General features: G+C 40.1%; 2 protein-coding genes across 14 annotated transcripts in view; both read left to right on the top strand.

The window, feature by feature from the left end:
* Positions 1–4,308, top strand: part of TRERF1 (transcriptional regulating factor 1) — a 100,491-nt gene extending 96,183 nt beyond the window's left edge. For all 13 annotated transcript variants that reach the window (XM_059841132.1, XM_059841130.1, XM_059841129.1 and 10 more), the window contains 2 exons: positions 320–528; positions 1,159–4,308. In XM_059841132.1, coding sequence (XP_059697115.1) covers positions 320–528; positions 1,159–1,480 — 531 coding nt within the window. In that variant the 3' untranslated portion in view covers positions 1,481–4,308. The remainder of the gene's footprint in view (positions 1–319; positions 529–1,158) is intronic.
* Positions 4,309–4,939: 631 nt separating this feature from the next.
* Positions 4,940–11,750, top strand: MRPS10 (mitochondrial ribosomal protein S10). The gene is made up of 7 exons (XM_059841135.1): positions 4,940–5,048; positions 8,090–8,148; positions 8,257–8,329; positions 9,376–9,515; positions 9,987–10,095; positions 11,210–11,299; positions 11,553–11,750. Exons 1-7 carry the CDS (start codon positions 5,013–5,015, stop codon positions 11,637–11,639), a joined length of 594 nt encoding a protein of 197 aa, XP_059697118.1. The 5' UTR covers positions 4,940–5,012; the 3' UTR covers positions 11,640–11,750.
* Positions 11,751–13,820: the final 2,070 nt, after the last annotated feature.

Genomic DNA, 13,820 nt, shown 5'->3' with positions numbered 1-13,820 from the left:
AAACAGTTTGATCTGTACAGAAAACTGAATTCTGAGATGATGTACCTTTTAGAAATACTAGATGGCAACAGCTCCAATTAAGTTACACAACTTTAATAATAGGACGGCTCACTGCTTTGTTTTATTGTGACTATCTTCAGTTATAGTGGGATATTGCTGAAAGCAAGCACCATTTGAGCGAGTAGATGGTGCATATTAGTCATGTACACTTGTTCTGTTGAGATATGCATTCAGCATCCTACTTTCTGCAGTTCCAGTGTTGCCTTGTGATTTCTTGGTGTTGTTTTTTTCCCCTCCCCTCCACCCCGCTCCCTGGCAGGTGTTCAGTTCCCGACAAGCGCTGAATGGCCATGCTCGCATTCACGGAGGTACAAACCAAGTGACGAAAACACGCTGCACCATTCCCGGCACGAAGCAGAAATCCGGTACGCAGAGCGGATACTGCTCCATCAAGAGCTCACCTGCCCACAGCACAACAAGCGGCGAGACCGACCCAACAACAATTTTTCCTTGCAAGGAGTGTGGCAAGTAAGTGTGACTGTCTGCAGTACAGCATCGCCTTTGCCTGTTGAGATTCCAGATCAGCAGTGCTGTGAACAAACTTTGTATTTTGATTGTCTTGGAAGAACTTTTCCTCCTAGATGATATGTTCTCTTACCAGAACTGCCAGAGATAGGTTTGCATGACATTTTGGATGCCCCTGCAGTACTTACTCCTATTTCCCACTTACCTGCTAGAATTTTTACATCTGACATTCCAGCTTCCTGCTTCATCACTGACTTGGATGTGACAGTGGGCAACTTTTTCTGTGTTTCTGTGCTTGAGCTTGTCCATCATGGTAATCCTTCACTTTCTCCCTGTTGTGCAAGATGGTTGTGAAACTGATAGAGGGAAAATTAGGATGTGCATAGATACTAAAGCCGGTGTGGCAGCTACAAACTACCTCTGGCAAAATCAGAGTAGGCCATTTTGATACCATCAGGATGTATAAATCTGGTAATATGTCCCTGAAATTCACACCATGGCATTGCAGACTTCACTGACTTCTATTTCAGGACAAGGAAGCAAATGTACTGATAAGCTGTTGAGTCTTTTTTGGCTCATTTCATCAAATGCAGTGCATTTTAATCTGATTTTCTTTTTTCCTTTAAAATTTAGGGTCTTTTTCAAAATCAAAAGCCGCAATGCTCATATGAAGACTCACAGACAACACGAAGAACAGCAAAGGCAGAAGGCTCAGAAAGCTGCTGTAGCAGCAGAAATGGCAGCCACTATTGCAAGAACTACTGGGCCAGCTGGGCATAGTTTGATCCCCTTGGATCACATGAGCTTGGTTAAACATGTTGAAAATGTTGGTGACATTGATGATGATGTTGTTCCGGATCTGGGTGATGTCATGGAAGAGAATGAAGTCATGGATGCTGACCTCTTACTGGATGATGAAGATCCAGATCTACTGCAGGATGATGCTGAGTTGTAAATAAAATTGTTTGATAGACAGCTACTGAGCACACCCTGAATGGATCAATCAGGAAACCTGGACTGCTTGTTTATTCCCACTGATTGTAAACTACCTGTTGAAAATTATAATTCTTTTATCCAGGTCTAGAAAAAAAAATCTGCTTTTTTCCCTTTTTTTTTATTAATTTGTGTTTTGGGGGAAGAAATAAATAATTGGTACAAATATTCTTATAAGGTGTTTTTATCTGAGCTCTTTTTGCTGATAACTTCCAAGGCCACTAATTACACAAGTTCATGGTTCTGCTATCAGTTCCTACCAGATGGTCCTGGTAGAATCTTTAGTCTTTAACTCTTCCAAGTTTCATTTTACCCCAATTACAAGAATAAATTTCACACACTTCTGATGAAACATTTTTTTTTTCTATATTGGATCATTTCCAGCATCTTCTAGAGAGTAAATGTCTTCTTTCTTAAAGATACGATTACATTTTTTGTCTTAGTGCTGCCATTTTAAGCAAGATGGAGGAAGAAAAGATTTGGTTTAACTGTGAAAGAGTTAGTAATATCACAGTTCATTTTCAGTTCTGTGTTGGTTACACAGGACATTTTAGACATTCCATTTTAGCATTCCATTTTGATCTGCTGATTTGAAAATGACCTAATCTCCAGGATTGAAGAATGAAAATGATTGTTCTATGGTTCACATCCTCTGATGGGAGCACTGAATGGGGAACGCTGCCTTGGTAATCAGATTGCACTGGAAATATTGTCCCGTGACAATAAATCACACTGTGGAATAGCCATCTCTGTGGTTTTAGGGGAGTGTGTGCTCAAGCAATGCTTGCTCTCTCGCCAGGCAAACACAGGGAAGCATTCTTGCCATTGGAAAAGAGACTGATACCCTTTCAGCACCTGGGTATATGTGTTATTCTTGTGCCATTTTCAGTCCTCTTCATTACATCAAATTCAGCTGTTGTTTATTTACTATAAACATGCTGCAGAGGTGAGTTAATGTTGCTGTTTAATGACCATTTCTCCTCCCTTAGGTTCAGATCTACGTGCTGGACACCTGACACCTGAGTTTATATAAATTTAGAATTGGTTCTCTGATTAAACAGGATATGAAAGAATTGTACATTGCAGAATAAAACAAGGAAGAAATGGAGTTAGGTTGAGTGGACCTTTAATTACGGAATACAAATGCTGATTGCAGAGCTCTCACAGGCAGCAGCAGTGATTTTCTTGTGAATTTTGCACAGTAGAGAAGTATTGTTAACTTTATAAAATATTTTATAAGACTTATTTCAGATCTTCCAGGCTTCAGCTTTGTTTGGGTTTTTTTTTAATAAGTTGGGTTATATTTTATTGGGTTCTTTTTGCCATATTCCTAATAACTTCACCAGAATCTGAGGGATGGTGGGTCTTATTTTCTACTTGTTGTCCTTGTTTAACTATGCAAAAGGAGGGTAAATCACAGCACTTTTATAGGAGTTACCGGACCACACAAGTTCAGAGCCAGTGGGACCCACTGACAGAGAGAGGTGCCTTCTCTGTCAAAGCCAAATATGTGAAGCCAAATGACCTCAAGTTTCTACTTAAGGTCGAATGTTCTGATGCTAAAGAACAACCCTTCAGGAGAACGGAAATAACTTCTCAGTTTCTGGTTAGTGAAGTTTCTGTGTACGTGGTTGTTTTAGTGTTCTGTGGGGTTTTCCAGATGTTTTTGCAATAGGGTTTGGCCAGTGGGTGGAATATCTCCTGTCACATAAGAGGTGATGTCCTCAGTCATTGTACCCTTGAGCTTCAGGAGATCAGGCAGCAGCAGCCTTTTCTTTCCCAAGCTGCCACTCAGCACATTCCCCAGCAGTTTCTGTCCATGCTGAGACATTTCACAGGGGCCATATGCAACCCAGGTTCAGCAGACTGGATGCTCAGCTCTGTACCACCAGCAAGACCCACTGACAAAAAAATCTCATAGATACTGCAAGTCTTCGTGGTTTGCAAAGTGGAGGCTTTTTGTGAGCACTAAAACGTGTTGGCTTTCAGGAGTCTCTGTTAGAAACAGCCCAGCAGAGTCTATTCTTCCTCTCCCAAGCTTGTATAATTTTGAACCTTTAAGGATCTTTGTGAGAAAGGCTCTACACTGGAAAATGGACAGGTTTTCAGGTTCTTGGTGGTTAAAAACTGTTTAAGCAAAATGATGATTGAAATCAGAGTTCTGCTTGAAGAACTGAGTGAAATACAGTAGAAATTTAGGGGCTTAATTCTGAAGAGCAGCTCTATATTAAAGACTCTACAGTGACACTTTTTTAGTAACAGTTGCACAGGACCTGTGCTAAACTTAGTACCTATAAATATATATATACACATACATATGCCTGGTTAAGTAACATTAATTGGGTGCTGTTTTATTGTACAGCCAAGAATAGAACAATGATAACCAAAGAAGTTATTCATAAAGGAAAAAAAAAAAAGAAATGCACATTTCCTAAGCAGTACATGATTTAGGCCTCAAACATTGACTTCGTCGTTAAGTGTTGCATTGGCTGATGTTAAATGTGCTGTTCTGCCTATTTGTACATGAGTTGAACATAGTTTTGTTTCAGAAAACTTTTTTCTTGCTGATGGTTGATGATGGAAAACTATTCAATATTGGAGCTAGTCCTCTTTGATAAAACGTGTACATACAGAAAACATATTTTATGAGAAAAATCTTATTTTCAATATTTAACTGTTATTTTATTAGAAGATGGTTATGTAAATATTTTAGGCGTTTTAGTGTAAAAAGCAGACTGTAATTTTAGGTGGCAAAGGAAGTAACAAAATAAAATATATATATACATTTGATAGAGCTTGTGATCTATGCTGGTTTCAGGTTCCCGTGTTTAGCATTTGACTTGCACACAGCTTAATTTCAGGTTAATCGCACTCTACACTACCTACCTGGTTGTGTGTATTTAAGGATGGTTAGTGGCATAAATTAGCACTTAATTTATTTCCCTACCCTCTTTAAAGATTTGGTGCCCATCAGAAGCTTTGTTGTATTATCAACCGGTATCTGTAGGTATGAAAAGAAAGGGGTTTATGTGCCATTGCCAGTCATTTTTATATATCGGTAAAATACAGCCGAATGGGTTTTCCTCTAACGGGCTTGTATCCCTTTTTGAAATATTTTTAAGAGCGGGGAGAAAGCTGAAAACGAGGATTCGTGAAATTGGCTTTGTTTCGGTTTGGTTTTTTTGGAAGGATTCCAAGAGAACAGGACGGGGAGCGCCTGAGGGGCCCGGCAGCCGCCGCTGGCGGGAAGCGGCTGAGGGGGAGCCGCTGCTCCGTCGGTGCTGCCCCGAGGCAGCGCTCGGGGGAGGCGAGAACCGGGCTGGGGAGCCGAGCTGGGGCTCGTACGGCTCCTGCGGCGCCGTGGGAGCTCCCGGCTCGGCTCCGCACCGGCGAGCGCTGCCCCTCGGGCCGAGCCGCCCCAGCGGGGAAGGAGGCGCCGCCGCGGCCGCGCTTCTCCTTCCGGGCGAGGCAGGGCGGGCAGGGGCGGAGCCAAGATGGCGGCGGGCTGGCTGTGGCGGCGGCTCTGTCAGGTGCGGTGTGCGGCGCGAGAGGGGACGCGGGAGCGCCCGCCTCCTCCTCTTCCTCTTCCTCGGCGTCTTCATTCCTGAGGGGAGTGGGAAAAGGGGACGTGGCAAATGCTGTCCTTCGGGCTCCGGGAGGGCTGGGGCTGCACAGCGTGGGGCTGTGTCTCTGCACGCCCTCATCGCCTGGCGGGTCCTCAGAACTCTTCGCGGCAGTTCTGTGGTTTTCCCGCAGTTAGTCCGGGTGCAAGGGATGGTGAAGAATAGGCGGCTTGGATTTGGAGGCCGTGTGCTAGGCGAGTTTCTAGTCTAAAGTTTCAAAGCTCGGAAGTTACCACGTAAAATAATAGGAAAGCGTAGTGCACTGATGATGTTTGCTAGTTTGGACTTAAAAACAGTGATTGCTTTTTCTCAAATTGAGAAAATTGGATTTTCCGAAGCCCTAAACTCTCTTCTGTCTATGCGGTGTGTTCTGGACTTGCCTTTCAGCGTCTGTCTCCCCCTGACACTTCAGAGGCTCTCAGCCAAAAACAAAATTAAGGCTATTTTGGACTAGGAGAGGGGTAATTATGTTTTGTGCAACGTCTTGGTTCTGTTATATTGAAGTCTTTGAGTGTCATTTCCACCTTCTATGATGGCCATTAGCAAGAGCACATCATTAAATCAGGCAGTGAAGCTGTTTACAAATTCCTTCCCACTGAATGTCATATCTAGCACTTGAGGTATTCAGTGTATCATTTTGTCAAAATTTGCATAGAGCACCTTTAATTTGGTGTTACAAAAACTTTTGAATTAATGCAGATCTGCTTAATTAGTGACAAAGGGAGATGGCATGTGGTAGGAATAACATGCACAATCATAGAATATTGGAAAGGCTGCAGACCTCAGTGTGTGGGATAGGACTCTGTTGCTTCATCAGGTTTTGTTTTATTCATTTTTATTGCATTAAGACTGAAATTTTTGTACCTAAAACCACATAGTACAATACACTATGAGTGCATTTATCTTTGCATGCAAATAATAAATTCTTATTACGAAGTCAAGTAGTTATAAGTAAAAGAATACATAGCATAGACTGCATATGCACAAGCATTAAAAAACCCAAAACTGATAAAAAATTCAGTTATAATTACAGTTAATAGCCTTACATTTGTCATCTGGGGTCAGATTCTGTGTCATGTACTTGCATAAACAGCTTAAGCCCTGCACTGAATAGTCTTTTATGCTTATGGCCTGTCTGCTTCCTGAAGTGGTGTCAGCTGATTGTTACTGTGCTTTGTATTGGCATTGAATGGAAGGAAGGCAGCATTCTGACTTCAGGAAGAGAGACTTGAGGTGCAAATGTCAACATAATTTTGCCATAGAGTCATAGGCCTGGATTGGAAGGGACCTTAATGGCCATCTATTTCCACCCCCCTGCCATGTGCAGGGTCACCCTCTGCTAGGTCAGGTTGCTCAGAGCCCCACTAACCTGGCTTTGGACACTCCCTGGGATGGGGCATCCTCAGCTTCTCTGGGCAGCCTGTCCCAGTGCCTCACCAGCCTCACAGTCAAAATTGTTTTCTAATCTCTAATCTGCCTCTACCCTCTTTCAATTGGAAGCCATTCCTCCTTGTCCTGTCATTATGTGCTCTTGTCCCTCTATTTCATTAGATATCATTGAGTAATTACTAGCTGTATTTCACTACTTTTAGCTGTTAAGGCTCAGGTGGTTCCCTGCATAAGCTTTGAAACCTTCTGAATGATTATCAACTACAGTGACAAATATTCAGTGCTCCTACAATTGCCTATTTTGTTATGCACTTAAAGAATGTAACAGCAGTGCCCCTGTGAAGATCTGGATTTGAAAGGATTGCTTAAAGGCAGTACCATAGTCAGCGTTGTAAACAGAAATCTCCTCTGCCTATTCCTGCAGACATCTTCTTTATGGGAAGCAGTCTTTGTGGATAAATTGTGACTGAGGCAAAATCACTTCAGAAAAGTTTTGCTCACTGCTGATGTACAATGAATGTATGATGCATACTGGAAAAGGTTAGGGATCTAGTAGCATCATAGTGTCAGTTATGCATATCCACAGGCAACTACAGTAAGATTACCTGAAAAAGTGTAAAGTCTAGCTGTTTTCTGATGATTTGATTAGACAGTCACCTGTATAACTCCTGGGTGGGGTATGTCTTCTCTCTTAAAGCTGTGACTCCAGCACATGTCAAAAAAGAGCATCAAGGGGCAAGATAAGTAACTAATTTGGCTTCAGTATTTTGCTACAGCCCTGAGGTTCTGATAAGCGAGAGTTCCTTTTTCTCCCCCTCAAGCAATCAGTCTATAACTTTGCCAAATTAAGAATTAGTGAAAGGAAGCTAGAAGCCACATAATGTTCAGAAGGGAACAATTATTCTAGTATGAAAGCTAGTAGTGTCATATAATTAACAACATTCCTTTTCCAACACAGAAAATCATGTTATCTTTTAAACATGGTTCATTTGCTTCTAAGAAGTATTTTTATTTAAATGTTCTCTTCAAAAGAACAAGTGTTCAAAATCACAAGGAACTTTTTTCTTAAAAAATCAGTAAATTTCCAGTTAAATTCACAGACTAAATTTTTGCATTTATATGATATTGCTTTCAGTTGCTTTTTTAAGTCCTACTTAGGCTTGTCACTTGACAAAACTTATGTATGTTGTACCATGAAAGTAAAACTGAAGACAAAATATTATTGTACGCAGAGATGGCATCAGATGCCACAAAAATACATTTTTCTGTTAAAAATATGCTAGTGATTGCTATTCAGGTGCCTCAGTGGTAAGTGCATACTGTTACTGTGCCCTTAAAGTGCTTATTTTTTTTAGGTGCTATTGTATACTGAAATACAATTCCATGCTCCTGTTTTCCTGTATTTTCCAATGGAGCAAACTTTCTAGTTTGTCAGATCAGTGCCTAGGAATGTGCTGTGCTTTGGTGTGCAAAAAAGAAATCTTTAATAAACCTGTATTAACTGGCTGCTTTCTGGTTTGGGGAAAATCACCATAACATAACTTATCTGTTTTATACAGGGATCAGCTTTTCCTGTCAGTTATGCAAGCAGAATTATGCAAAAGCAGTATTTTCTTTTGTAAGTGTAACAGCCCCTCCTCCTTCCACTGCTCCTCCATAGTCCCTGAAAAAATCAAATCCAACTTTTACAACTTATTTTATGCTTTCCCCATGACTTTATTTCTAGGAGCTCCAACTTGATGGGAGCGCGGCTGGCTGGATCCCATGGTTATACACAGGAGCCTAAGACTAATCCTTTGGTGAGTGTTCTGTAGCACAGTATTTTATATATTTTCTTAGTAATAAGAAGGACATCTAGAAAAACTTGAATTCTTTTCTGGCAGCTTTTTGAAGGTCTGCCTTAGTGATGTCAAATTTGTCATAGAGAAAGAAATAATTTATATTATTGGTATTTGAGATCTGGTTTGGTGTGGGTTCTTTTTTTTCCCTAACAAGATTTCAGTAGCTCACAGTTGCCTCTCAGTAACTTTCTCCCTTTTCTGTGCAGCTATAACTCTATGAAATACCAACTTTTTGGCCGTATTCAGTTCAATGCCTGCGGCAGCTTAGCAGCCTTTTGACAAGGGCTTCAGAAACATCTGACAGGCAGTATTAGATCTACAGTGCTGATCCAGCCTTCCTGCTGTGGCTGGTACATGCTGCATTTAGTGTGCTAGACTGCCTAGGAGTGAACCTCTGGGAAAATCAGCACTTCTGCACTCATTAAGGCTCTTCCAGTGATCACAGTGAGCCCAGACCGTCAGAATTTGAAGCTCTAACTGAAAGTCATAAACTTGCTCTTGTACAAACATGAAGGTTAATACACCTGGGGAAGACTACTGTGTTTAAAGTAGTCTTAGAGCTTAGTACGGTGAGAATTCTGGTTGCTGTCCATAAAGGTCTGTTTAATTTCCATACCCAAGCAAACTCTTGGGTATTTGCACACTGCTCTATAAAATACAAATAGTGCTCCAGACTTGCTTCAACAATGAGTTTTGTTCTTGCTGTTGCTAGTGTTGTCTTCCTTATATCTATCTGGCATTCCTTTTTTGGTAGAAGAAATTTTACCTAAATGTTCAGAAGTTAGCTGTCTCTTTACACTTTGCCTTCCCTGGTAGAGTGAGACCTGTCAGTCAAGGTAATACAGGCAGATTCTGTTAGATAAACTAAAATAAGCAGCTCAACAGGTTGTGGGGTGTTTTTGCTCTTTTACAAATGGGGCATGCAGGCTAAGGAAATACACAGTGCATGCATTAATTAAGGAGAACGTGGTGTGGTAACTCTTGTCCTTTCTTCAAAAATGCAGGTGTCTATTTCAGATGAGCCAGAAACACTGTACAAGAGATTGTCCATTTTAGTTAAAGGCCACGATAAAGCTGTGTTGGACAGCTATGAATATTTTGCAGTGCTTGCAGCTAAAGAACTTGGCATCTCTGTTGAAAAAGTGTAAGTAACTGATCTGTAGAGTGATATGGAGTGAGATGCTTCTTCTGTTATCTACTGTAATTCAGGTCCTCTGCGTAGAAGCATTTTTTTTCTAAGAAATGGCTGTAATCTGACTTTTTTCCCTCAGATGATAGACCTAACACTTCTTTGATGACAGGACAGTGATGAGAAAGCAGCAGCAGTTCTGCACTCAGTGCTGCCATAGTGGAAGTGCTTTTTATCTACATGAGGGCTACTGACACTACTTTCAGTACAGCTGTCAGTGCTGTAGCTTCCCTGATCCAGTGCTGGTTAATACCTGAGTGTTAGCCATGCCCATGTGAGTTAATAACAAACTGTACCAGTGTTTGATATTTCCTTGTAGATCTTCTAAATGTCAAATAAGAACAGAGATTTCAGCATAATCTTTCAGATAAACTTGTATTATCATCCTTTATATAACATGAAAATTTCTTTTTCTTCTTTGCTCAGAGATAAACCCCCAAAGACAATAGAGCGATTTACACTTCTCAAATCTGTACACATTTACAAGAAGCACAGAGTTCAGTATGAAATGAGAACACATTACATGTGTTTAGAGGTAAGAAAGAAGGACACAGAATTGTTCTAGGGGCACAATTCAAAGATGCTACATGCTAATGCAAGAATGAAAATGTTTTGGCGAGGAGAATGCAGGAGAATATTGGAAAACAGCTGACCTAGTTATATAAAACACAATGTGAGTTATGCACAGCCTACATAATTTTTGGACCAAAAAGTTTTTTATTTTTACCATCATCTTAAGAGCTGAAAAAATGGCTAAAGAAAGTGAGGTAGAATTGATGTGTGTTATGCTCTTGGTTTACAAAAATCACTGGGATGAGAGTTTTCTCAGGAAGGGAAGAAGATGCAGCTAAATGATTGGCATTGCCAGTCACTAAGGGTTCTGTTCTCTGTGAATTGGTCTGATATTTTTGAGCAGACATACTTTTGTTCTGTGCAGCATCCTGTGGCAAACTAAAACTGCATGTAGGAAATAGAAGAAAGGAAGCATAGGCAAACCACCAGCTCTGTGGCTGATGACACAGACATCTGTATGGTTTAGAATGCAGCTGTGGTTGACTTTCTTAGAAGAAAGGTTTACTTCCAGCATTTTGTGGCTCCTGGGTGTCTTACTGTATATTTGTACAGTGCTTAGCAAAATGGGACTTCCAAGTCCCCTGACATGAGTGCAGTATGAGTGGCTGCCCACAGACCATAAGCCCTATTTTTGCCTTCCAGGAAAACCTAAAGGATCAGTAATTCAGTGTAACCAGGAGAAACTAAAAAAATCAGTGTTTCAGTAGAACTCTGGAGTTGCAGGATTTATAGCAGGCTTGAATTTTGGCAGTATAGAAAAGCTGGTGATTCTTGTGTAATCTGTAATTAATTTCATCTGATACCTGCAGTGTCAAGAACCACCACTTCTATCATAACCAATGCATGTGCTTCCAGGCAGCATATGCAGTTCTGTGGGATGAAGTAACTACTTTACACTTGCATGAGAGTTGAGTACAGATGAACTGCTTCTGTTTGGAATATTATGGAAGTTGGCTTCCTGTAAGATGTTTGGTCCCCATAGCAAGGGCTAAAGAAGCCAGGGCAATATTTTTTTTTAAATTCTGTTTGAAGCATTATTAATAGTTGTTCATTAAAAAAAAATCTTTCTGTTTTAGTTAAAATACCTAACAAGCAGTACTGCTGCAGTTTACTTGGAGTACGTGCAACGAAACTTACCTGAAGGGGTTGCCATGGAAGTGAAAAAGGTCAGTTTCCACCCCACATTATTAACTGTTAGAGTCCTGATGCAAGTACTGAAGTCTTTAGAAAGTCAACAGAGAAAATGGGTGTAGTTTGATAGGAAGATTTTCCAAAATATTGGATGGTAAAGAGGCTGTATTGCTTGGAAGTGCCACTAGATGGCATTTTAAATCTGATTAATGTCTCAAACCAGAATAAATAAAGCAGGCAGATGTTAGCTGACTGGCACAGTAAGTGGTTGTTTTTCTTTCCTTTTAGACTAAGATAGAGAAAATACCAGAACACATTCAGAAACCTGTTTGGGATACACTACCTCAAGTAGAAGAAACTGAAGTAAAGTCATGAACACACCAGGTACTTGGCTCCATTAGTACTGAAATTCATTGCTCCTATCAACTCATTTACTGAGATGGTCCATTGTTAAATAAAGGTTCTCTTATAAAGAAATTGTATAAACTCTTGTTTCATCAAGTTTTTTTTGCTCATAACTCCAGTACATGTAGACTGAACTGCTATAAAGAGAGAAAGTTTTACTGTGTTCTGTGATCGGTGACTGTGGTAATTTATAATAAGTTTTTAGAAAGCTGAAGTTTATTTTTACTTATTTGTGTAAAAGGATGTGTATATATATACATAAATTCACCATCTCCTTTTGATACTAGATGGCTTCTGAATGCTCAAATTTTTCCAAATCCACTTCACATTTGTGTCATGTTTAATAGTAAGGATGCCAGACTGTTATAAATTTATCAATTTTGCATAAACTAGTTTGTCAGGTAACCTATTTCCCATTTTCTTTTCTCTTACTTATACCACATTTCTCCATTTTTGCTTCCTGCCACATTTCTTAGCGAGTGCTAACAGCAACACTCCAACCATTGCTTTAGGTTTTCTCTCAAATAATCTTCCTTCATACTGACCAGCTCCTCTGATTTTTCAGTCAGAAAATTTGTAGTTGCAGTATTTATAGACTCAGAGTTTGAGCATGCTCTTTTGTGTTCGTAGGAGTCAGACATCCAAAGTTTAAATGATCCCTGTCTGAAGTGCCCACTTTTGCATCCATATAGCAAAATTATCAGGATCAGCAATTTCATTCCCTTAAACAAAGGCAGTGTATGCCACGTGGGCTGTTCCATGCATCACAGCAGAGCTGTGTGCTTCACAGGAATGTGCATCACATTCCTACCCTGCAAGAATTCCAGTTTGAATATGAAAGGAGTGATGTACAGAAAGGGAAGACATGAACTCCTTTCTTATGTTTCTCTTTGCTACAAGCCAGTGTTGTAGCTTACACATCTTTCTTTTCATTATATCCACAGAAGTGCATACAATATAAATAAATAAACATTCAACTTTATAAGCTGTATACGAGAGTCCATCATGTAATTTACACTGCCTAAGAAACTTAGGGCAAAATGATTTGAAATTTTAGCTCTCCATTCATGAACTTGGATAGAAAAGTGTGTGATCAACACATTTGTTTCAATTAAAAACATACACAAAAATGAAAAAATCTCACAAGGGACAGGGCAAAACTGAGGTGGAAAAGCAGGTATGAAGAAAGGCATGAAAGGGAGTTGGTGTAAGACAAAAGAGTGAATTCAATAAGCCAACAATCAGGAATCTGTTCTGTTCATATTAGTAGAGTTCTCTAAAATAAAGGAAGTGGCTTTTATAAACCATCTGTCTCTGGAACGTCATGCAGATAAAAGTGCTGGAGATGCACAGGTAGAAGCAGCACATTTCTGCTGACAGGGTTTAGTTGTGGTTGCTGACAGAATGGGGTCAGCAGAACAGATTTCAAATAATGAAAGCTTTTCTCCTTCCTTTTCTTTCCAATATTGTTGCTGGAATCAGAGATGCTGGTGCATAAAAAATCTGTAAAAAGAACATTGCTGGTGATACGTTACCATGTTAGCAACTAGGAGCTCCAGGGTGATTTTACAAGTTCATTTAAAAGATTTTATTTAAAATTTTCAAGTGGAGAGATCTAATTTAAGAAAGAGATTATCATATAACAGTGGTTACATGTTCCCTGGTCTATGGGAATCAGCATCAGTGATGCTTTACTGCCTGTGCCTCACGACAGAGAGCTGAGGTGCTCATTTCCTGGGATAAACATCTGAGACAAATGTCAATGGCACCACAACATTTTAAGTAGTTTAATCCTGAACACCAAATACTGTCCAAGTAGGATCCTTCTCACACAAGGAATTGGGAGGAGGGGGGAAGGAGTTGAGCAGAAAGAGGGAAACAATTCCAGGAATATAATTTTTGGTTTCAATGGTTAAATTGAAGTCAGGATGGAGAGAGGAAAAGGGGGTGACTTCAAGCTACAGGACCAAATCTTCTAAGCTGCTAGAAAAACTTCCCCATTCTGGTGAAAAGAAGTGTGACTAAGTGGCCACAGAAGCAAGTGCTGGCATTCAGAACAAAATAATGAGATCCATGCATTTTTAATTCACAAGGCAATATTAAAAAGCAGACTGAAACACCACAAAGTAGTGTGAAATACCATAGCCAGAA

Source organism: Haemorhous mexicanus, chromosome 3, assembly GCF_027477595.1.
Source record: "Haemorhous mexicanus isolate bHaeMex1 chromosome 3, bHaeMex1.pri, whole genome shotgun sequence".
Lineage (NCBI taxonomy): Eukaryota > Metazoa > Chordata > Aves > Passeriformes > Fringillidae > Haemorhous > Haemorhous mexicanus.
Note: the sequence above shows the minus strand (reverse complement) of the source record. Positions and strands in the feature narration are given on the sequence as shown.

Bases quoted from the DNA above. Each gene is read 5' to 3' on its own strand.
- MRPS10 (XM_059841135.1), top strand. From the start codon at position 5,013: ATGGCGGCGGGCTGGCTGTGGCGGCGGCTCTGTCAG. The intron at 5,049-8,089 runs GTGCGGTGTGCG...TGTTTTATACAG, and splicing joins TGTGGCGGCGGCTCTGTCAG to GGATCAGCTTTTCCTGTCAG. The intron at 8,149-8,256 runs GTAAGTGTAACA...CTTTATTTCTAG, and splicing joins CAAAAGCAGTATTTTCTTTT to GAGCTCCAACTTGATGGGAG.